Here is a 26714-nt window from a genome sequence, read left to right as displayed (position 1 = left end):
TGCCTTCAGGCGTTTGGAAATTGCTCCCAAGGATGAACCAGACTTGTGGAGGTCTAGAATTTTTTTTTCCTGAGGTCTTGGCTGATTTCTTTTGATTTTCCCATGATGTCAAGCAAAGAGGCACTGAATTTGAAGGTAGGCCTTGAAATAAATCCACAGGTACACCTCCAATTGACTCAAATGATGTCAATTAGCCTATCAGAAGCTTCTAAAGCCATGACATCATTTTCTGGAATTTTCCAAGCTGTTTAAAGGCACAGTCAACTTAGTGTATGTAAACTATTGACCCACTGGAATTATGATACAGTGAATTATAAGTGAAATAATCTGTCTGTAAACAAATTGTTAGAAAAATTATTTGTGTCATGCACAAAGTAGATGTCCTAACCGACTTGCCAAAACTATAGTTTGTTAACAAGAAATTTGGGGAGTGGTTGAAAAACAAGTTTTAATGACTCCAACCTAAGTGTGTGTAAACTTCTGACTTCAACTGTATATGGAATTGTTTTAAGAAGGCCATACCAAGGGTAATTTTGTCAATTTTTGAATTAAGACCCCTTGAAGTATCCCCCAAAAAATACAAAACATTTTTTATACATTTTTTACATTTTTTTAACTGCTATTAGCAGTTAACAAATTCACTACATGTAGTGGGGTGGCAGGTAGCCTAGTGGTTAGAGCGTTGGGCCAGTAACCACCAAAAAGGTTGCAAGATCAAATCCCCGAGCTGACAAGGTAAAAAAAATATATATATATATGTCGTTCTGCCCCTTAACAAGGCAGTTAACCCACGGTTCCCCCCTGGCAGGCCGTCATTGTAAATAATAGCTTGTTCTTAACTGACTTGCCTAGTTAAATAAAGGTTAAATAAACAATTAAATGTAACAGATAGTCCTCCACCCCCAAAAAATCCAAAGGAAGTTTGTTCTGAAGTGTTTGTTCTAGATCTGAACAATCAGTTGTTGTTTCTTTTCATGTATTTGGCACTAAACTGTACCCATATATACATTTTTTTCAACTGTTACGGACGGGCTTCAGATAAGTATGTTGAGGCCAAGCTCTAGCTCTGTCACCTTTCACCAAGTAGTCAGATTGAGACGCACCCAATGCAAAACATAACAGACATCTCTTAAAAACAGACAGATTTGTATGGGGGGGATTGTTAGGATGATGCTGATTTGATTTCCGCAGGGGAACGGACATCAACCTCAGGGGGGGCGGGGATTAAGGAAAAGGGTGCCATTTATAACACAGACCCCTTTTCTAATGCTTCCTTCCATGACAACGCTTTCCCCTCCCCTTGTCATGTAAAGTCAGTGACAACAGTATTTCAAGGAAGCACGCATTTTATCACCAGTATTTTGAACCGGGCTTTAGTTCTGTTGACGATGACGTTGTGAACAAATCAAGCTGTAGATGTTGATTCATCATACGATATGATGGTAGTAAGCTTAGCAGTAAATGGTGACACACACACGCTGTCAGAGCACCAACAGGTGGTTCAGTATTATAAACATTCCTCTCGTCACTAGGCCTGAGACATGGCGTCTGCCCTAAACCCGCCCACAGGCTAAATGAGAGAGCGGATTGGTGGACGAGATAACGTCTGCATCCCAAATGGCAATCTATTCCCCACATAGTGCACTCCTCACTACATAGGGACATAGTGCACTCCTCACTACATAGGGACATAGTGCACTCCTCACTATATAGGGATATAGTGCACTCCTCACTATATAGGGACTAGTGCACTCCTCACTATATAGGGACTAGTGCACTCCTCACTACATAGGGACATAGTGCACTCCTCACTACATAGGGACATAGTGCACTCCTCACTACATAGGGACATAGTGCACTCCTCACTATTTAGGGACATAGTGCACTCCTCACTACATAGGGACATAGTGCACTCCTCACTACATAGGGACATAGTGCACTCCTCACTACATAGGGACATAGTGCACTCCTCACTACATAGGGACATAGTGCACTCCTCACTACATAGGGACATAGTGCACTCCTCACTACATAGGGACATAGTGCACTCCTCACTACATAGGGACATAGTGCACTCCTCACTATATAGGGATATAGTGCACTCCTCACTATATAGGGACATAGTGCACTCCTCACTATATAGGGACATAGTGCACTCCTCACTATATAGGGACATAGTGCACTCCTCACTACATAGTGAACTCCTCACTACATAGTGAACTCCTCACTATATAGGGAATAAGGTGCCATCTGGGATGGTGACGAGAACAAACCAGACACGACAGGATTCAACATGTCCCAGGGCAACATGCTCCATGCCGTGACACTGTCAAGGGCGACAGAAACCTGCCACGAAGCTAATCATCTCTTTCGTTGCATTGCTGATACACAGACAGACAGACAGGAGTCTATTGAGCTACTGCGTAAACCAGTAAGGCAGGTTACATACTATGAAGACACCTGACAGAGAAAGAGCCAAACTCTGCTGTATTGTCTACGTGTTGAGTCTAAGCCGTATCTAAAGTGGTATCCTGTTCCCTATCGAGTAGAGGTGTTCACAATTCACCAAACCCACGGTTCGGTACGTATTGTGGTTTTGGGTTACGGTTCAGGTACGGTACAGGTACGGTTCAGTTACGGTTCGGGTACAGTTCAGTTACGGTTCGGGTACAGTTCAGTTACGGTTCGGGTACAGTTCAGTTACGGTTCGGGTACGGCTCAGTTACGGTTCGGGTACGGCTCAGTTACGGTTCGGGTACGGCTCAGTTACGGTTCGGGTACGGCTCAGTTACGGTTCGGGTACGGCTCAGTTACGGTTCGGGTACAGTTCAGTTACGGTTCGGGTACAGTTCAGTTACGGTTCGGGTACAGTTCAGTTACGGTTCGGGTACAGTTCAGTTACGGTTCGGGTACGGTTCAGTTACGGTTCGGGTACGGTTCAGTTACGGTTCGGGTACGGTTCAGTTACGGTTCGGGTACAGTTCAGTTACGGTTCGGGTACGGTTCAGGTACGGTTCGGGTACGGTTCAGGTACGGTTCGGGTACGGTTCAGTTACGGTTCGGGTACGGTTCAGTTACGGGTTCGGGTACGGTTCAGTTACGGTTCGGGTACGGTTCAGTTACGGTTCGGGTACGGTTCAGTTACGGTTCGGGTACGGTTCAGTTACGGTTCGGGTACGGTTCAGTTACGGTTCAGTTACGGTTCAGTTATGGTTCGGGTACAGTTCGGGCACAGTTCAGTTACGGTTCGGGTACGGTTCGGGTACGGTTCAGTTACGGTTCGGGTACAGTTCAGTTACGGTTCGGGTACAGTTCAGTTACGGTTCGGGTACAGTTCAGTTACGGTTCGGGTACAGTTCAGTTACGGTTCGGGTACAGTTCAGTTACAGTTCGGGTACGGTTCAGTTACGGTTCGGGTACGGTTCAGGTACGGTTCGGGTACAGTTCAGGTACGGTTCGGGTACGGTTCAGTTACGGTTCGGGTACGGTTCAGTTACGGTTCGGGTACGGTTCGGGTACGGTATGGTTCGGGTATGGTTCGGGTACGGTTCAGTTACGGTTCGGGTACGGTTCAGTTACGGTTCGGGTATGGTTCGGGTACAGTTCAGTTACGGTTCGGGTACGGTTCAGTTACGGTTCGGGTACGGTTCAGTTACGGTTCGGGTATGGTTCGGGTACAGTTCAGTTACGGTTCGGGTACGGTTCAGTTACGGTTCGGGTACGGTTCAGTTACGGTTCGGGTACGGTTCAGTTACGGTTCGGGTACGGTTCAGTTACGGTTCAGTTACGGTTTGGGAATGGTTCAGTTACGGTTCAGTTACGGTTCGGGTATGGTTCAGTTACGGTTCGGGTACGGTTCAGTTACGGTTTGGGTACGGTTCAGTTACGGTTCGGGTACGGTTCAGTTACGGTTCAGTTACGGTTCGGGTACGGTCTCAAGTCGTTGAAGCATATCGTTCTCCTTTAACTTTTAATCTCCTAACTCGCTTTGCCACAAACACGGAAGCTCTATAACTGTTGTGCAGCTTTGATGACGACAACGACAAGCTACACAAGCCATTTCGTAGGCTATTGTCGTTGAGCAGTTTGCGACATCCTGCTAACGTTTTATCCACAACTCTGTCAATCGTCGTTGTAAATCGAATGCGAAGCGAAAATGTTCCCGAACAGTAAAATGACGACGAAGGATCCTTCGAGTCGGTTTCATCGACCCTACCACTCGCCATCGTACAGAACTAGTTCCCGGTTTGCGCCTCACGAAAAGACAGTTTGAAATGTGCCAGTTAAGATTTTGAATTTCAAATACGTGTACCGTTACTGTATACCCCTATCATAGGAATCTGGTGAAAAGTAGAGCACTGTATTTTAGGGAATAGGTTACCATTTGAGAGACAGCCAAAGTATGACCGCTATGAGGAACTGTCGTCAATGTCTCTGAGCTTCTGATGCAAACTGGAATGAGTCAGGCCAACACACACATTTCAACCAGTAAAGTTGAAATTAAACCGCTCATCATTAGTCGCATGATGCAACTGATGATGATTTGGAAAAAAAGTAGCTTAAGTTTTTTGTTGTTGCTGAAGGCTGAACACACTACTTCAGTCACTTATTCACTTGATAATGCCTCGAATGTGATGGCGGCATTACCTTTGTGTGGCCGTAAAGCATTGTAAGGCTGCACGATGCAACTATTTGAAAGAAAAATAAAGCGTCTTGAAAAAGGCATGAGCTCAGCCTTCATTTTTTTTTTTGCGCAGGCTTTTTTCTTTCAAGTCATAATTAAAAATGTCTCATGCACCTGAAACCAGTATCTTCAGATGAGCAATTACTTTTCCTATTTGAAACAGTGAAATTCAGAACCATATCAGTCCGAACACTGCACTCTACACCACTTCTACGTGTTGCTGACAGGAAGACGGAGAAGTCCCACTACTATCTCAAACAGAGATATCACACTACACTTATATCTCACAACTAACTCACACACTATCATCTCACTCCTGTTTCTGACTGACCTGGGTCCCCCCTGTCCTCGGCCCTGTCCGTCTCCTCTGTAGCGTAGATAGGGTAGCTATGGAAACTAGCAGGATAGTTAGGGGGGCCAGGGCTCGAGCACGGACTTCCTGGAGATGCATCATTCCCGTTTTCTGCTGCTTCATGGTGAGTAGAGGAAAGGTCAGATACAACCGTCAAAACAACATCAAGTTCGTCAACAACAACAGATGACAGGTCAACAACAACCACAGCCGTCAGACAACAACACAAAACAGCTCAAACAGGGTCTGAACTGCACACACACAAACAGACAGACCATAGCTAGAAGTCAGTATTACTAGAGCTGTGACGGTCACAAGTTACGTCAGCCAGTGATTGTCAAGCAAATAACTGTCGGTCTCACGGTGATCGACCGTTAATTAACATTTAGCATCTCCTGGCTTCCACACATATCCTACCAGCCACTGATGCTGACCTTTGGAACATCTACATTTTAAAAAGTCTAATAAATCCATGTAATATAGTCTACACCATCACAATAAATCCATGTAATATAGTCTACACCATCACAATAAATCCATGTAATATAGTCTACACCATCACAATAAATCCATGTAATATAGCCTACACCTTCACAATGAATCCATGTAATATAGTCTACACCATCACAATAAATCCATGTAATATAGTCTACACCATCACAATAAATCCATGTAATATAGTCTACACCATCACAATAAATCCATGTAATATAGTCTACACCATCACAATAAATCCATGTAATATAGTCTACACCATCACAATAAATCCATGTAATATAGTCTACACCATCACAATAAATCCATGTAATATAGTCTACACCATCACAATAAATCCATGTAATATAGTCTACACCATCACAATGAATCCATGTAATATAGTCTACACCATCACAATAAATCCATGTAATATAGTCTACACCATCACAATAAATCCATGTAATATAGTCTACACCATCACAATAAATCCATGTAATATAGTCTACACCATCACAATGAATCCATGTAATATAGTCTACACCATCACAATGAATCCATGTAATATAGTCTACACCATCACAATAAATCCATGTAATATAGTCTACACCATCACAATGAATCCATGTAATATAGTCTACACCATCACAATAAATCCATGTAATATAGTCTACACCATCACAATAAATCCATGTAATATAGTCTACACCATCACAATGAATCCATGTAATATAGTCTACACCATCACAATAAATCCATGTAATATAGTCTACACCATCACAATGAATCCATGTAATATAGTCTACACCATCACAATAAATCCATGTAATATAGTCTACACCATCACAATAAATCCATGTAATATAGTCTACACCATCACAATGAATCCATGTAATATAGTCTACACCATCACAATAAATACATGTAATATAGTCTACACCATCACAATGAATCCATGTAATATAGTCTACACCATCACAATAAATACATTAATTACTTTAGATATGTCTATAATGAAGAAAACGTGGTCTATTTCAAAAGAACAGAATATTCTGAGTTGTCCTTGTGTTAGGGCCCTGATCTGGCTATGCCATATGGCTGTCGGCTGCACTAGTTCATTTAGCAGACAAGATTTGCTTAGAATTCCATTATATTATTTTATAGTATGAAGAATACACCTGAACCAAGCTGAATAAAATAGAAAGGATATTTTCTCCAAACGATTTGAGGGAGTGCGCACATGCGGCTAGTCTGTGTTGAGCATTTTATTTAAAGTTATTCATGTAACTTCAGTTGTTCTACAAACATTAGACTATCGGTTTTGATTTTTAATACATTGTAAGGCTGCATGATGCGACTAATGAGGATTTGAAAAAAAGTCGCTTGACAGGCATGAGCTCTGCTTTGTTTTTTTTGGTGTGTGCAGGCTGTACACACTTCATCAGTCTCTCGTTCACAATTTGACAAGCACTTGATAATGCCTTGAATTTCCCAGCGGCCTTTGTGTGGCCGTAATGTAAAATCAGTGGGGGTGCTGCCCGCTCCATCACTTGATCGGATCATTCTCACAGGCTACAAGTGAAGACGGACACGTCGGGGACGCAACTGCGCACATCCTTATCCAGTTCCGAGCTGCATATTGAAGATACTTCTCGTCAGCCAACAAGATGAGTAGGCTTAGCGAACAGCAAAAGCACTAGTCTCCATCAATCTATTATCCCCCAGAGTACCTATTCTATTATGTGCGAGAAATAAATATTCCAAACATAGTCTGGGATGCGATAGATCCCAAATTAATTCAACCACTAGCATTAAAAAAAAGATTCTATAAGCAATTTGGCTGATGCAACAGATCAGAACATTTAGCTTGAAATGTTGATAAACTATCAGGCTATTTCTTCACATTATAAGAGCAGCAATGCGCACATGGCAGTAGGCTATAAAGGCAAATGTTCCATTAGTGGGAAACACCATTATCAAAAGTGACCGCAAATGCAATTATGCATGTAATGATTTATTATAAAAAGTGCATTTTTGTGGTGAAAATGATCTTCCCCAAACTGGAAACTCCCTTGTAAAGTGGATTAATGTGCTTCATTTTAAGAAGTTATTTGGCCACTTTAGTTGTGATACAAACCTTATTAAAACATACAGGCTTATGGGCTCGGCGACATGAGATGTGCGACTATGATTCAAAATAGTTGAAAAAAAAAAAAAGGCATAGTTTTTTTTAAATACTGGGCATCATTCACAAGTGAAAATATACAATTCACGAGTGATGGGCTAATATTGTCACTCATAAGACTATTCTTGATTATAATCTTGTCTTTACATATACTAAATAATATATGTGTGAACTTTGTTTTGATTTAGAAATGGACCATTATCATGCACCTGGCCAGAAACAGGGGCAGCGGGACCAGAAATACATCTGTGCACTTAAATAGCGAATGGAGGACGCTTTTCCCCGTGGTTTATTTTCATGCCAACCAGTTAAGACTCTACTCCTGTTGTAAAGAGAAGCAATGTGCTTAATATTAGGAAAGTTGAGAAATAAATATAGTAGGCCTAGCCTATAGAAAGCCGATCCTCCTCTTTTTAATAGAGGCCATCACTCAGTTTTCTCGTACGATTGCATAGCCTATAGAAATGTTGCGTAACATGAGCTCATGGGCTCTCATGAAGTGTTTGATTAGATGTTCCATTACATTTACATTGATGTCAGAGTGATTCGAGGGACAATAGAGTGCTGAGTACCAGGTAGTTAACAAGTTTGGTAGGCTACTAATGACCATCAGCAGCATCAGACCTTGGAGAAGCCTAATTACTGTGACTAAACCGGTAACTAAACTAAACGGAATTTGACTGCCTTCATGACTCGTGACCGCCGGTGTGGAGGTAATACCCATCAAAAAACAACAAGTATACACACGCACTATTACATGTCAAGTGATGGGGGGGGGGAATAGGGCTGGGCGGAATACCGTATTTTACTATATATCGGTATCGATGCACGGACCGATTTGGGTTTTTTACCTTTACCCTTTATAACGGTATTTGGATGTTTTGGTTTGTTGTTCAGTACATATCCTATGGTGAGGTCCCCTGGCTATTCAATACATATCGTATCGTGAGGTCCCTGACTATTCAGTACATATCGTATCGTGAGGTTCCTGACTATTCAATACATATCGTATCGTGAGGTCCCTGACTATTCAATACATATCGTATCGTGAGGTCCCTGACTATTCAACACATATCGTATGGTGAGGTCCCTGACTATTCAATACATATCGTATCGTGAGGTCCCTGGCTATTCAATACATATCGTATCGTATGGTGAGGTCCCTGACTATTCAATACATATCCTATGGTGAGGTCCCTGACTATTCAATACATATCGTATCGTGAGGTCCCTGACTATTCAATACATATCGTATCGTGAGGTCCCCTGACTATTCAATACATATCATATCGTGAGGTCCCTGACTATTCAATACATATCGTATCGTGAGGTCCCCTGACTATTCAATACATATCGTATCGTGAGGTCCCTGACTATTCAATACATATCGTGAGGTCCCTGGCTATTCAATACATATCGTATCGTGAGGTCCCTGACTATTCAATACATATCGTATCGTGAGGTCCCCTGACTATTCAATACATATCGTGAGGTCCCTGGCTATTCAATACATATCGTATCGTGAGGTCCCTGACTATTCAATACATATCGTGAGGTCCCTGACTATTCAATACATATCGTATTGTGAGGTCCCTGACTATTCAATACATATCGTATCGTGAGGTCCCTGACTATTCAATACATATCGTGAGGTCCCTGGCTATTCAATACATATCGTATCGTATGGTGAGGTCCCTGACTATTCAATACATATCGTATCGTGAGGTCCCTGACTATTCAATACATATCGTGAGGTCCCTGGCTATTCAATACATATTGTGAGGTCCCTGACTATTCAATACATATCGTATCGTGAGGTCCCCTGACTATTCAATACATATCGTGAGGTCCCTGGCTATTCAATACATATCGTATCGTGAGGTCCCTGACTATTCAATACATATCGTGAGGTCCCTGACTATTCAATACATATCGTATTGTGAGGTCCCTGACTATTCAATACATATCGTATCGTGAGGTCCCCTGACTATTCAATACATATCGTGAGGTCCCTGGCTATTCAATACATATCGTATCGTGAGGTCCCTGACTATTCAATACATATCGTGAGGTCCCTGACTATTCAATACATATCGTATTGTGAGGTCCCTGACTATTCAATACATATCGTATCGTGAGGTCCCTGGCTATTCAATACATATCGTATCGTGAGGTCCCTGACTAGTCAATACATATCGTATTGTGAGGTCCCTGACTATTCAATACATATCATATCGTGAGGTCCCTGACTATTCAATACATATCGTATTGTGAGGTCCCTGACTATTCAATACATATCGTATCGTGAGGTCCCTGACTATTCAATACATATCGTGAGGTCCCTGGCTATTCAATACATATCGTATCGTATGGTGAGGTCCCTGACTATTCAATACATATCGTATCGTGAGGTCCCTGACTATTCAATACATATCGTATCATGAGGTCCCTGACTATTCAATACATATCGTGAGGTCCCTGGCTATTCAATACATATCGTATCGTGAGGTCCCTGACTATTCAATACATATCGTATCGTGAGGTCCCCTGACTATTCAATACATATCGTGAGGTCCCTGGCTATTCAATACATATCGTATCGTGAGGTCCCTGACTATTCAATACATATCGTGAGGTCCCTGACTATTCAATACATATCGTATTGTGAGGTCCCTGACTATTCAATACATATCGTATCGTGAGGTCCCCTGACTATTCAATACATATCGTGAGGTCCCTGGCTATTCAATACATATCGTATCGTGAGGTCCCTGACTATTCAATACATATTGTGAGGTCCCTGACTATTCAATACATATCGTATTGTGAGGTCCCTGACTATTCAATACATATCGTATCGTGAGGTCCCTGGCTATTCAATACATATCGTATCGTGAGGTCCCTGACTAGTCAATACATATCGTATTGTGAGGTCCCTGACTATTCAATACATATCATATCGTGAGGTCCCTGACTATTCAATACATATCGTGAGGTCCCTGACTATTCAATACATATCGTATCGTGAGGTCCCTGACTATTCAATACATATCGTATCGTATCGTGAGGTCCCTGACTATTCAATACATATCGTATCGTGAGGTCCCTGACTATTCAATACATATCGTGTGGTGAGGTCCCTGACTATTCAATACATATCGTATCGTGAGGTCCCTGGCTATTCAATACATATCGTATCGTGAGGTCCCTGGCTATTCAATACATATCGTATCGTGAGGTCCCTGGCTATTCAATACATATCGTATCGTGAGGTCCCTGACTATTCAATACATATCGTATCGTGAGGTCCCTGACTATTCAATACATATCGTATCGTGAGGTCCCCTGACTATTCAATACATATTGTATCGTGAGGTCCCTGGCTATTCAATACATATCCTATGGTGAGGTCCCTGACTATTCAATACATATCGTATCGTGAGGTCCCCTGACTATTCAATACATATCGTATTGTGAGGTCCCTGACTATTCAATACATATCGTGAGGTCCCTGGCTATTCAATACATATCGTATCATGAGGTCCCTGACTATTCAATACATATCGTATCGTGAGGTCCCCTGACTATTCAATACATATCGTATGGTGAGGTCCCTGACTATTCAATACATATCGTATCGTGAGGTCCCTGACTATTCAATACATATCGTGTGGTGAGGTCCCTGACTATTCAATACATATCGTATCGTGAGGTCCCTGACTATTCAATACATATCGTGAGGTCCCTGGCTATTCAATACATATCGTATCATGAGGTCCCTGACTATTCAATACATATCGTGAGGTCCCTGGCTATTCAATACATATCGTATCATGAGGTCCCTGACTATTCAATACATATCGTATCGTGAGGTCCCTGACTATTCAATACATATCGTATGGTGAGGTCCCTGACTATTCAATACATATCGTGTGGTGAGGTCCCTGACTATTCAATACATATCGTATCGTGAGGTCCCCTGACTATTCCCAGCGCTTTATATGACATTAAAACTATATGCAGAAAAACACCCAAACAACTTATTGTTTTTGGCAGTAAAACACACCTTACCTCATGTGTAACTAATAAAAACACACTCTGGCATTACATATTGCTTACATTACCTATTGCTTACATTACCTACTGCTTACATTATCTACATTACACATTGCTTGCATTTTCTACATGACCTATTGCTTACATTACCTACATTACCTATTGCTTACATTACATACATGACATATTGCTTACATTACCTACACAACCTACATAACCTATTGCTTACATTACCTACACAACCTACATAACCTATTGCTTACATTACCTACACAACCTATTGCTTACATTACCTACACGACCTACATAATCTACTGCTTACATGACCTATACAACCTATTGCTTACATGACCTACATTATTTACATCAGGGTGGCAGGTAGCCTAGTGGTTAGAGCGTTGGGCCAGTCATCAAAAGGTTGCTAGATTGAATCCCAGAGCTGACAAGGTAAAAACCTGTCGTTCGGCCCCCTGAACAAGGCAGTTAACCCACTGGGTGGGGGGGGGTCAGGGGATATTGACGTGAGATCGTTACAAATGGGAAAAGTGACGAAATGAACCATGACAACATGCCACAACAGGGACGTCTTTCATGACAAGACAAGGTGTAAAACAGCACTGTATATAACTCCCCTACTTCTGATCAGACCCTTATGGGCTCCTACTTCTGATCAGACCCCTATGGGCCCCTGCTTCTGATCAGACCCCTATGGGCCCCTACTTCTGTTCAGACCCCTATGGGCCCCTACTTCTGATCAGACCCCTATGGGCCCCTACTTCTGATCAGACCCCTATGGGCCCCTACTTCTGATCAGACCCCTATGGGCCCCTACTTCTGATCAGACCCCTATGGGCCCCTACTTCTGATCAGACCCCTATGGGCCCCTACTTCTGATCAGACCCCTATGGGTCCCTAATTCTGATCAGACCCCTATGGGCCCCTACTTCTGATCAGACCCCTATGGGTCCCTAATTCTGATCAGACCCCTATGGGCCCCTACTTCTGATCAGACCCCTATGGGCCCCTACTTCTGATCAGACCCCTATGGGCCCTTGCTTAAAAGTAGTGCCAAATATAACCCGTGGGACGCCACTTTCCCCTCTGCTCGGTGGATCCCTGAGCTATTTATACCCCTTTGTTGCTCTTTAAACCTGGGGTCAAACACCATTTGACTGTAGCTGTGCTTAACTGAGCTTGTCTGGTGCCAGTTGTGGCAAAATTAACCAGTGCAATTAGCCCCCAAAAAGTGAAACCCCCCCGCCCATCTGACACTCCAGGCAAATGCTTGACAGTATTTGAAAGATCTCCAAATACTATTTGAACTCAGGCAGGTCTGCGGCTCTCACTGGATCCTGCCTCTGAACCAGCCCTGCGGGAGACACTGACCTGCTATTGGAGCACACAACCTATGCCAGCCACACTGACAGACAGACCAGCCAATGGGAGGGCAGAGCCAAAGCTTTGACTAATCCCACTGGTTGGTTAGGGACAAGGGGGGGGGGGGGGGGGTCAAGTGGGAAAGGAGAAGTGGAGGAGAGGACGGGAGAGGAGAAGGAGGGGAGAGAAGAAGGAGGGGAGAGGATGGGAAAGGAGAAGTGGAGGAGAGGACGGGAGAGGAGAAGGAGGGGAGAGGATGGGAAAGGAGAAGTGGAGGAGAGGACGGGAGAGGAGAAGGAGGGGAGAGGATGGGAAAGGAGAAGTGGAGGAGAGGACGGGAGAGGAGAAGTGGAGGGCTGCTGTTCACTTACAGTTGATCTCTGAGCGAGTTCTCTCTGCTCTGGAGTGTTTGTTGGTTGAACGAATGATGTGTCTCACTGCTGAAAGAGGCTGGAGGGAGGGAGAGGGGGAAGGAGAGACGGGGAGGGGGAGAGAGGGGAGACGGAGAGAAAGAGAGGAGACATAAGGGGGTAGCAGAAGAGAGAGACAGGGTGAGGGAGGGGGAGCAAAAGAGAGAGACAGGGTGAGGGAAGGGTAGCAGAAGAGAGAGACAGGGTGAGGGAGGGGGAGCAGAAGAGAGAGACAGGGTGAGGGAGGGGGAGCAGAAGAGAGAGACAGGGTGAGGAAGGGGGAGCAGAAGAGAGAGACAGGGTGAGGGAGGGGGAGCAGAAGAGAGAGACAGGGTGAGGGAGGGGGAGCAGAAGAGAGAGACAGGGTGAAGAAAGGGGAGCAGAAGAGAGAGACAGGGTGAGGGAGGGGTAGCAGAAGAGAGAGACAGGGTGAGGGAGGGGTAGCAGAAGAGAGAGACAGGGTGAGGGAGGGGGAGCGAGAAGAGGAGACAACTATATTAGATAAGCTTCACAATAAAGGAATATAGACACATAACATGACACTACACAAGAGTAAACCATGTCATAACGCTGTTATCACATTATGTGCAGTTGCAAACCGTAGTCTGGCTTTTTTATGACGGTTTTGGAGCAGTGGCTTCTTCCTTGCTGACCGGCCTTTCAGGTTACGTCGATATTGGACTCGTTTAACTGTGGATATAGATACTTTTGTACCTGTTTCCTCCAGCATCTTCACAAGGTCCTTTGCTGTTGTTCTGGGATTGATTTGCACTTTTCACACCAAAGTACGTTCATCTCTAGGAGACAGAACGTGTCTCCTTCCTGAGCAGTATGACTAGCTGCGTGGTCCCATGGTGTTTATACTTGCAAACTATTGTTTATACAGATGAACATGGTACCTTCAGGCGTTTGGAAATTGCTCCCAAGGATGAAACAGACTTGTGGAGGTCTTGGCTGATTTCTTTTGATTTTCTCATGATGTCAAGCAAAGAGGCACTGAGTTAAGGTAAGGTAAGCCTTGAAATACATCCACAGGTACACCTCCAATTGACTCAAATTATGTCAATTAGCCTATCAGAAGCTTCCAAGCTGTTTAAAAAGGCACAGTCTAGTGTATGTAAACTTCTGACCCACTGGAATTGTGATACAGTGAATTATAAGTGAAATAATCTGTTTGTAAACAATTGTTGGAAAAATGACTTTCTTCAGAAAGTTGAAGGAAAGACGAATGGCTGATGCATTTTGTCTTATGATAATCTTGGGACACATTTTTGAATTTTCTAATAAAAATGCAATAAATGTAGTTGATGAGGTAATTATGTAAATAGACTGGGCTGTGGTTAGTTATTTACCTCCAGGTCATCGTCGTCCACCTCAGAGAAGTGTTGGTGGTTGTCTGGGTTGTTCCTCTTGTCCAGCAGCTCCAGAGCTACTTTCCTGGTCAGCCCCGTCTGACCTACAAACAAATGCTGCAACAACCAGACAGACACAGAGTGAGAGACACAGACGGACAGAGAGAGCCAGACAGACAGCCAGACAGACAGACAGCCAGCCAGACACAGAGTGAGAGACACAGAGTGAGAGACACAGACGGACAGAGAGAGCCAGACAGACAGCCAGACAGACAGACAGACAGACAGACAGACACAGAGTGAGAGACACAGAGTGAGAGACACAGACGGACAGAGAGAGCCAGACAGACAGCCAGCCAGACAGACAGACAGACAGACACAGAGTGAGAGACACAGAGTGAGAGACACAGAGTGAGAGACACAGACGGACAGAGAGAGCCAGACAGACAGCCAGCCAGCCAGACAGACAGACAGAGTGAGAGACACAGAGTGAGAGACACAGAGTGAGAGACACAGACGGACAGAGAGAGCCAGACAGACAGCCAGCCAGACAGACAGACAGAGTGAGAGACACAGAGTGAGAGACACAGAGTGAGAGACACAGACGGACAGAGAGAGCCAGACAGACAGCCAGCCAGCCAGCCAGACAGACAGACAGACAGACAGAGTGAGAGACACAGAGTGAGAGACACAGACGGACAGAGAGAGCCAGACAGACAGCCAGCCAGACAGACAGACAGACAGACAGACAGACACAGAGTGAGAGACACAGAGTGAGAGACACAGACGGACAGAGAGAGCCAGACAGACAGCCAGCCAGACAGACAGACAGACAAAGAGTGAGAGACACAGAGTGAGAGACACAGACGGACAGAGAGAGCCAGACAGACAGCCAGCCAGCCAGACAGACAGACAGACACAGAGTGAGAGACACAGAGTGAGAGACACAGACGGACAGAGAGAGCCAGACAGACAGCCAGCCAGCCAGACACAGAGTGAGAGACACAGAGTGAGAGACACAGAGTGAGAGACACAGACGGACTGAGAGAGCCAGACAGACAGCCAGACAGACAGACAGCCAGCCAGACACAGAGTGAGAGACACAGAGTGAGAGACACAGACGGACAGAGAGAGCCAGACAGACAGCCAGACAGACAGCCAGACAGACAGACAGACACAGAGTGAGAGACACAGAGTGAGAGACACAGACGGACAGAGAGAGCCAGACAGACAGCCAGACAGACAGACAGACAGACAGACACAGAGTGAGAGACACAGAGTGAGAGACACAGACGGACAGAGAGAGCCAGACAGACAGCCAGCCAGACAGACAGACAGACACAGAGTGAGAGACACAGACGGACAGAGAGAGCCAGACAGACAGCCAGCCAGACAGACAGACACAGAGTGAGAGACACAGAGTGAGAGACACAGACGGACAGAGAGAGTCAGACAGACAGCCAGCCAGCCAGACAGACAGACACAAAGTGAGAGACACAGAGTGAGAGACACAGACGGACAGAGAGAGCCAGACAGACAGCCAGCCAGACAGACAGACACAGAGTGAGAGACACAGAGTGAGAGACACAGAGTGAGAGACACAGACGGACAGAGAGAGCCAGACAGCCAGCCAGACACAGAGTGAGAGACACAGAGTGAGAGACACAGACGGACAGAGAGAGCCAGACAGACAGCCAGCCAGACAGACAGCCAGCCAGACACAGAGTGAGAGACACAGACAGACAGACACAGAGTGAGAGACACAGACGGACAGAGAGAGCCAGACAGACAGACAGACACAGAGTGAGAGAGCCAGACAGACAGACAGACACAGAGTGAGAGAGCCAGACAGACACAGAGTGAGAGAGCCAGACAGACAGACAGACAGACAGACAGACAGACAGACAGACAGACAGACAGACAGAGGGAGCCAGACAGACAGAGGGAGCCAGACAGACAGAGGGAGCCAGACAGACAGAGGGAGCCAGACAGACAGAGACAGACAGACAGAGGGAGCCAGACAGACTTTATTGTTGATTTAGCGACACATCAAGAACACAAGATGGCCACTAACGCTCCTAATACCAAGCTTTAAAAGTAACAACTATTAACTAGGACCTCTGACATATTTCACCACTGAGATGACGACTAGTTCACCATCATTAAGACCTGGTCCATCTCAGAGGATGAATCACGGCAACCTAATGCTCCAGAACATTCTAATTAACAACTCTAGATGAATTAGACTCTCTCTAAGTGCTGGTATACCCTATTCCTAAAGCACTTTCAAAATGGAGATGGGCTACGGAAACGGTCTTAAGAGTTATACTGAATGGTTTCGTCCCCCAGTTATTTATTTATTTATTTAACTAGGCAAGTCAATTAAGAGCAAGTTCTTATTTACAAAGACGGCCTCCCAAAAAGGCCTGGAGTGGGGACGAGGGCCTGGGATTAAAATAAATAAACAAATAAAATCAATAAATACAATACAAGATAAATATAGGACAAAACACACATCACAACAAGAGAGACAACATAAAGAGAGACCTACTAAGACAACAACATAGCAAGGCAGTTAATGTTTTCATGAGGACGTGTCAGTTTTACCATTAGGAGTTTCTCAGCTGTCGGTCTCTTCTTCGGGTTCTTGGTCAGCGAGACTTTAACAAAGTTATGGAAGGCTGTGGTCCTGCAGGAGGAGGGAACCTACTCTTACTGACTGTAGTAGTGTAACAGAACTGCCCCAGGTCACATAACAGGGCTACTTGTACTTACCACTTTGTTTTGTGTTTTAGCTTGGGAGGCTGAAAGCTGCTCTTTGACATGAGAAACAAAGCCCTGGAATACAACACATCATTTGAGATTAGATCCATGTTATAAAACTATATTCTCTTATTTTACCACAGGTGGTGAGAGACTTTCATCTACACTGTAGTACGGGGAGTTTCACAAAACCTTCCTAGCACTACGATCATCTTAAGTCTGTTACGTAGGCATTAGGGCAATGACTGACAGTGATCTTAGTGCAGAGAGAGAGAGAGAGGAGAGAGTAGAGAGAGTAGAGAGAGTAGAGAGAGGAGAGAGTAGAGAGTAGAGAGAGCATTGATTGGTTGATGAGTGAGGAAGTGGATCAGAAACAGCATTGATTGGTAGATGAGTGAGGAAGTGGAGAGCAGAAACAGCATTGATTGGTAGATGAGTAAAGAAGTGGATCAGAAACAGCATTGATTGGTTGATGAGTGAGGGAGTGGAGAGCAGAAACAGTATTGATTGGTTGATGAGTGAGGAAGTAGAGAGCAGAAACAGCATTGATTGGTTGATGAGTGAGGAAGTGGAGAGCAGAAACAGCATTGATTGGTTGATGAGTGAGGGAGTGGAGAGCAGAAACAGTATTGATTGGTTGATGAGTGAGGAAGTGAAGCAGAAACAGCATTGATTGGTTGATGAGTGAGGAAGTAGAGAGCAGAAACAGCATTGATTGGTTGATGAGTGAGGAAGTGGAGAGCAGAAACAGCATTGATTGGTAGATGAGTGAGGAAGTGGAGCAGAAACAGCATTGATTGGTAGAGGAGTGAGGAAGTGGAGAGCAGAAACAGCATTGATTGGTTGATGAGTGAGGAAGTAGAGAGCAGAAACAGCATTGATTGGTTGATGAGTGAGGAAGTGGAGAGCAGAAACAGCATTGATTGGTAGATGAGTGAGGAAGTGGAGAGCAGAAACAGCATTGATTGGTAGATGAGTGAGGAAGTGGAGAGCAGAAACAGCATTGATTGGTTGATAAGTAAAGAAGTTTAGGGCAGGAGCTGTACCTCATTGGGTGCAGGTCAAACATAGGGGGCTGCAGCTCGGCCAGTTCTATGGAGGTGATGCCCACGGCCCAGATGTCACACAGCTGGTTGTAACCTCCGTTCTTCTCTACTGCTGCTACCTCTGGGGCCATCCTGCACAGATAACACACATCTCAATCAGCTACCATCCTGCACAGATAACACACATCTCAATCTGATACCTCTGGGGCCATCCTGCACAGATAACACACATCTCAATCTGATACCATCCTGCACAGATAACACACATCTCAATCTGCTACCATCCTGCACAGATAACACACATCTCAATCTGCTACCTCTGGGGCCATCCTGCACAGATAACACACATCTCAATCTGCTACCATCCTGCACAGATAACACACATCTCAATCTGCTACCTCCGGGGCCATCCTGCACAGATAACACATCTCAATCTGCTACCTCTGGGGCCATCCTGCACAGATAACACACATCTCAATCTGCTACCATCCTGCACAGATAACACACATCTCAATCTGCTACCTCTGGGGCCATCCTGCACAGATAACACACATCTCAATCTGATACCTCTGGGGCCATCCTGCACAGATAACACACATCTCAATCAGCTACCTCTGGGGCCATCCTGCACAGATAACACACATCTCAATCTGCTACCTCCGGGGCCATCCTGCACAGATAACACACATCTCAATATGCTACCATCCTGCACAGATAACACACATCTCAATCTGCTACCATCCTGCACAGATAACACACATCTCAATCTGCTACCTCCGGGGCCATCCTGCACAGATAACACACATCTCAATCTGCTACCATCCTGCACAGATAACACACATCTCAATCTGCTACCTCCGGGGCCATCCTGCACAGATAACACACATCTCAATCTGCTACCTCTGGGGCCATCCTGCACAGATAACACACATCTCAATCTGCTACCTCTGGGGCCATCCTGCACAGATAACACACATCTCAATCTGCTACCATCCTGCACAGATAACACACATCTCAATCTGCTACCTCTGGGTCCATCCTGCACAGATAACACACATCTCAATCTGCTACCTCTGATACCATCCTGCACAGATAACACACATCTCAATCTGCTACCTCTGGGGCCATCCTGCACAGATAACACACATCTCAATCTGCTACCATCCTGCACAGATAACACACATCTCAATCAGCTACCTCTGGGGCCATCCTGCACAGATAACACACATCTCAATCTGCTACCATCCTGCACAGATAACACACATCTCAATCAGCTACCTCTGGGGCCATCCTGCACAGATAACACACATCTCAATCTGATACCTCTGGGGCCATCCTGCACAGATAACACACATCTCAATCAGCTACCTCTGGGGCCATCCTGCACAGATAACACACATCTCAATCTGCTACCTCCGGGGCCATCCTGCACAGATAACACACATCTCAATATGCTACCATCCTGCACAGATAACACACATCTCAATATGCTACCATCCTGCACAGATAACACACATCTCAATCTGCTACCATCCTGCACAGATAACACACATCTCAATCTGCTACCATCCTGCACAGATAACACACATCTCAATCTGCTACCATCCTGCACAGATAACACACATCTCAATCTGCTACCTCCGGGGCCATCCTGCACAGATAACACACATCTCAATCTGCTACCTCCGGGGCCATCCTGCACAGATAACACACATCTCAATCTGCTACCTCTGGGGCCATCCTGCACAGATAACACACATCTCAATCTGCTACCTCTGGGGCCATCCTGCACAGATAACACACATCTCAATCTGCTACCTCTGGGGCCATCCTGCACAGATAACACACATCTCAATCTGATACCTCTGGGGCCATCCTGCACAGATAACACACATCTCAATCAGCTACCTCTGGGGCCATCCTGCACAGATAACACACATCTCAATCTGCTACCTCCGGGGCCATCCTGCACAGATAACACACATCTCAATATGCTACCATCCTGCACAGATAACACACATCTCAATCTGCTACCATCCTGCACAGATAACACACATCTCAATCTGCTACCTCCGGGGCCATCCTGCACAGATAACACACATCTCAATCTGCTACCATCCTGCACAGATAACACACATCTCAATCTGCTACCTCCGGGGCCATCCTGCACAGATAACACACATCTCAATCTGCTACCTCTGGGGCCATCCTGCACAGATAACACACATCTCAATCTGCTACCTCTGGGGCCATCCTGCACAGATAACACACATCTCAATCTGCTACCATCCTGCACAGATAACACACATCTCAATCTGCTACCTCTGGGGCCATCCTGCACAGATAACACACATCTCAATCTGCTACCTCTGATACCATCCTGCACAGATAACACACATCTCAATCTGCTACCTCTGGGGCCATCCTGCACAGATAACACACATCTCAATCTGCTACCATCCTGCACAGATAACACACATCTCAATCAGCTACCTCTGGGGCCATCCTGCACAGATAACACACATCTCAATCTGCTACCATCCTGCACAGATAACACACATCTCAATCAGCTACCTCCGGGGCCATCCTGCACAGATAACACACATCTCAATCTGCTACCTCTGGGGCCATCCTGCACAGATAACACACATCTCAATCTGCTACCTCTGGGGCCATCCTGCACAGATAACACACATCTCAATCTGCTACCATCCTGCACAGATAACACACATCTCAATCTGCTACCTCTGGGGCCATCCTGCACAGATAACACACATCTCAATCTGCTACCTCTGATACCATCCTGCACAGATAACACACATCTCAATCTGCTACCTCTGGGGCCATCCTGCACAGATAACACACATCTCAATCTGCTACCATCCTGCACAGATAACACACATCTCAATCAGCTACCTCTGGGGCCATCCTGCACAGATAACACACATCTCAATCTGCTACCATCCTGCACAGATAACACACATCTCAATCAGCTACCTCTGGGGCCATCCTGCACAGATAACACACATCTCAATCTGATACCTCTGGGGCCATCCTGCACAGATAACACACATCTCAATCAGCTACCTCTGGGGCCATCCTGCACAGATAACACACATCTCAATCTGCTACCTCCGGGGCCATCCTGCACAGATAACACACATCTCAATATGCTACCATCCTGCACAGATAACACACATCTCAATATGCTACCATCCTGCACAGATAACACACATCTCAATCTGCTACCATCCTGCACAGATAACACACATCTCAATCTGCTACCATCCTGCACAGATAACACACATCTCAATCTGCTACCATCCTGCACAGATAACACACATCTCAATCTGCTACCTCCGGGGCCATCCTGCACAGATAACACACATCTCAATCTGCTACCTCCGGGGCCATCCTGCACAGATAACACACATCTCAATCTGCTACCTCTGGGGCCATCCTGCACAGATAACACACATCTCAATCTGCTACCTCTGGGGCCATCCTGCACAGATAACACACATCTCAATCTGATACCTCTGGGGCCATCCTGCACAGATAACACACATCTCAATCAGCTACCTCTGGGGCCATCCTGCACAGATAACACACATCTCAATCTGCTACCTCTGGGGCCATCCTGCACAGATAACACACATCTCAATCTGCTACCATCCTGCACAGATAACACACATCTCAATCAGCTACCTCTGGGGCCATCCTGCACAGATAACACACATCTCAATCTGCTACCATCCTGCACAGATAACACACATCTCAATCTGATACCTCTGGGGCCATCCTGCACAGATAACACACATCTCAATCAGCTACCTCTGATACCATCCTGCACAGATAACACACATCTCAATCTGCTACCTCCGGGGCCATCCTGCACAGATAACACACATCTCAATATGCTACCATCCTGCACAGATAACACACATCTCAATCTGCTACCATCCTGCACAGATAACACACATCTCAATCTGCTACCTCCGGGGCCATCCTGCACAGATAACACACATCTCAATCTGCTACCTCTGGGGCCATCCTGCACAGATAACACACATCTCAATCTGCTACCTCTGGGGCCATCCTGCACAGATAACACACATCTCAATCTGCTACCATCCTGCACAGATAACACACATCTCAATCTGCTACCATCCTGCACAGATAACACACATCTCAATCTGCTACCATCCTGCACAGATAACACACATCTCAATCTGCTACCTCTGGGGCCATCCTGCACAGATAACACACATCTCAATCTGCTACCTCTGGGGCCATCCTGCACAGATAACACACATCTCAATCTGCTACCTCTGGGGCCATCCTGCACAGATAACACACATCTCAATCTGCTACCTCTGGGGCCATCCTGCACAGATAACACACATCTCAATCTGCTACCATCCTGCACAGATAACACACATCTCAATCTGCTACCTCCGGGGCCATCCTGCACAGATAACACACATCTCAATATGCTACCTCTGGGGCCATCCTGCACAGATAACACACATCTCAATCTGCTACCATCCTGCACAGATAACACACATCTCAATCTGCTACCATCCTGCACAGATAACACACATCTCAATCTGCTACCTCTGGGACCATCCTGCACAGATAACAGACAATATTGCCATCTTGTCTACATATGTACACGTTTTACATCATCTCCTAGAAATTAGGACTGTAATCATGCAGCACGTACCGTACGCCTAACACAAGCATGTATATCAGCTTGACCATTTCACTACTGGTGTGGTATACAGTATGTACAGTGATTCGGGACGGTATTCAGACCCCTTGACTTTTTGTTACGTTAAGAGCCTTATTCTGAAATTGATTAAATACATATCCTCAATCTACACACAATACCCCATAGTGACATCACAATACCCCATAGTGACATCACAATACCCCAAAAACAACAGAGTGAAAAGTTTTTGGGAAAATTTAGCAAATTTGTTAATGTAAAAAACAGAAATACATTTACATTAGTATTTAGACCCTTTGCTATGCGTTTCGAAATTGAGCTCAGGTGCATCCTGTTTCCATTAATCATCCTTGAAATGTAGCTACAATTTGATTGGACATGATTTGGAAAGGCACACACCTGTCTATATAAGGTCCCACAGTTGACAGTGCATGTCAGAGCAAAAAACCAAGCCATGAGGTCGAAAGAATTGTCCATAGAGCTCCATGACAGGATTGTGTCGAGGCACAGATCTGGGGAAGGGTACCAAAACATTTATGCAGCATTGATGGTCCCCAGGAACACAGTGGCCTCCATCATTCTTAAACGGAAGAAGTTTGGAACCACCAAGACTCTTCCTAGAGCTGGCCGCCCGGCCAAACTGAGCAATCGGGGGAGAAGGGCCTTGGTCAGGGAGGTGACCAACAACCCAATGGTCACTCTGACAGAGCTCTATAGTGTTCCTCTGTGGAGATGGGAGAACCTTCCAGAAGGACAACCATCTCTGCAGCACTCCACCAATCAGATCTTTATGGTCGAGTGACCAGTGAACCACTTGTCAGTAAAAGGCACATGACAGCCCGCTTGGAGTTTTGCCAAAAGGCACCTGAAGGACTTTGACCATGAGAAACAAGATTCTCTGGTCTGATGAAACAAAGATTGAACTCTTTGGCCTGAATGCCAAGCGTCAAGTCTGGAGGAAACCTGGCACTATCCCTACAGTGAAGCATGGTGGTGGCAGAATCATGCTGTGGGGATGTTTTTCAGCGGCAGGGACTGGGAGACTAGTCAGGATCGAGGGGAAAGATGAACGGAGCAAAGTACAGAGAGATCCTTGATGAAAACCTGCTCCAGAGCGCTCAGGACCTCAGACTGGGGCGAAGGTTCACCTTCCAACAGGACAACGATCCTAAGCACACTGGCAAGACAACGCAGGAGTGGCTTCGGGACAAGTCTCTGAATGTCTTTGAGTGGCCCAGCAAGAGTCCGGACTTGAACCTGATCGAACATCTCTAGATAGACCTGAAAAAAGCTGTGCAGCGACGCTCCCCATCCAACCTGACAGAGCTTGAGAGGATCTGCAGAGAAGAATGGTAGAAACTCCCCAAATACAGGTGTGCCAAGCTTGTATCGTCATACCCAAGAAGACTCGAGGCTGTAATCGCTGCCAAAGGTGCTTCAACAAAGTACTGAGTAAAAGGTATGAATACTTAATATAAAATGAAATATTTCAGTTTTTTTTAATAACTTGTTTTTGCTTTGTCATTATGGGGTATTGTGTGAAGATTGATGAGGGGGGGCGGGGAACGTTTTAAATCAATTCTGTGGTAAAAGTCAAAGTACATACAGTTTGTATAGTGAAGCAATAAGACACAAGAGGCAGTGCTGAACTAATACAGTCACGTCTAAATGGCGTTTCGGCCCGACTCCCTATGGAGAGAAAGAAAGCACACGTCCCAAATGGAACACTATTCCCTATATAGTGAACTACTTTTGACCCGAGCCCTATGGGCCCTATCAGTCCTATGGGTCCTATCAGTCCTATGGGCCATATCAGCCCTATGGGTCCAATCAGTCCTATGGGTCCTATCAGTCCTATGGGCCCTATCAGTCCTATGGGCCCTATCAGTCCTATGGGCCCTATCAGTCCTATGGGCGCTATCAGTCCTATGGGTCCTATCAGTCCTATGGGTCCTATCAGTCCTATGGGTCCTATCAGTCCTATGGGCCCTATCAGCCCTATGGGTCCTATCAGCCCTATGGGCCCTATCAGTCATATGGGCCCTATCAGTCCTATCAGTCCTGTGGGCCCTATCAGTCCTATGGGTCCCATCAGTCCTATGGGTCCTATCAGTCCTATCAGTCCTATCAGCCCTATGGGCCCTATCAGTCCTATGGGCCCTATCAGTCCTATGGGTCCTATCAGTCATATGGGCCCTATCAGTCATATGGGCCATATCAGTCCTATCAGTCATATGGGCCCTATCAGTCCTATGGGCCCTATCAGTCCTATCAGTCCTATCAGTCCTATGGGCCCTATCAGTCCTATCAGTTCTATCAGTCCTATGGGCCCTATCAGTCCTGTGGGCCCTATCAGTCCTATGGGTCCCATCAGTCCTATGGGTCCTATCAGTCCTATGGGTCCTATCAGTCCTATCTGCCCTATGGGCCCTATCAGTCCTATGGGCCCTATCAGTCCTATCAGTCCTGTGGGCCCTATCAGTCCTATCAGTCCTATGGGCCCTATCAGTCCTATGGGTCCTATCAGTCTTATGGGTCCTATCAGTCGTATGGGCCCTATCAGTCCTATGGGCCCTATCAGTCCTATGGGCCCTATCAGTCCTATGGGTCCTATCAGTCCTATGGGTCCTATCAGTCCTATGGGCCCTATCAGTCATATGGGCCCTATCAGTCCTATGGGGCCTGGTCAAAAGTAGTGCACTATAAAAAGGAACAGGGTTTCTATTTGGGACGGAGGACTGTCTCAGAGAAAGACTCACCATTAAGGAGTCCCGACAGAGGACTGTCTCAGAGAAAGACTCACCAGTAAGGAGTCCCGACAGAGGACTGTCTCAGAGAAAGACTCACCATTAAGGAGTCCCGACAGAGGACTGTCTCAGAGAAATACTCACCAGTAAGGAGTCCCGACAGAGGACTGTCTCAGAGAAAGACTCACCATTAAGGAGTCCCGACAGAGGACTGTCTCAGAGAAAGACTCACCAGTAAGGAGTCCCGACAGAGGACTGTCTCAGAGAAAGACTCACCAGTAAGGAGTCCCGACAGAGGACTGTCTCAGAGAAATACTCACCAGTAAGGAGTCCCGACAGAGGACTGTCTCAGAGAAAGACTCACCAGTAAGGAGTCCCGACAGAGGACTGTCTCAGAGAAATACTCACCAGTAAGGAGTCCCGATGAAGGACTTCCTCTTGGCAATGGTGGCTGTTATTTTGGCTGCTACTCCAAAATCAGCTGGAACAACAAGTGACAAGATCTATTCAGATTATATAACACAATCCAATCAAAT

At 45.6% G+C, this 26714-nt stretch overlaps 1 protein-coding gene across 1 annotated transcript in view; it reads right to left on the bottom strand.

The window, feature by feature from the left end:
• The window catches only part of LOC139383836 (mitogen-activated protein kinase kinase kinase kinase 5-like), a 151613-nt gene that overhangs the window by 68173 nt on the left and 56726 nt on the right, over window positions 1-26714 (bottom strand). Inside the window, exons 9-14 of the mRNA XM_071128413.1 lie at window positions 26587-26659; window positions 18700-18831; window positions 17666-17728; window positions 17498-17579; window positions 14891-15007; window positions 13500-13578 (exon numbers count right to left, since the gene is read on the bottom strand). Of these exons, the coding sequence (XP_070984514.1) occupies window positions 13500-13578; window positions 14891-15007; window positions 17498-17579; window positions 17666-17728; window positions 18700-18831; window positions 26587-26659 (546 nt within the window). The remainder of the gene's footprint in view (window positions 1-13499; window positions 13579-14890; window positions 15008-17497; window positions 17580-17665; window positions 17729-18699; window positions 18832-26586; window positions 26660-26714) is intronic.

The sequence above is a fragment of the Oncorhynchus clarkii genome, chromosome 25 (genome assembly GCF_045791955.1).
Source record: "Oncorhynchus clarkii lewisi isolate Uvic-CL-2024 chromosome 25, UVic_Ocla_1.0, whole genome shotgun sequence".
Lineage (NCBI taxonomy): Eukaryota > Metazoa > Chordata > Actinopteri > Salmoniformes > Salmonidae > Oncorhynchus > Oncorhynchus clarkii.
This window is presented reverse-complemented; position numbering and strand designations above follow the sequence as displayed.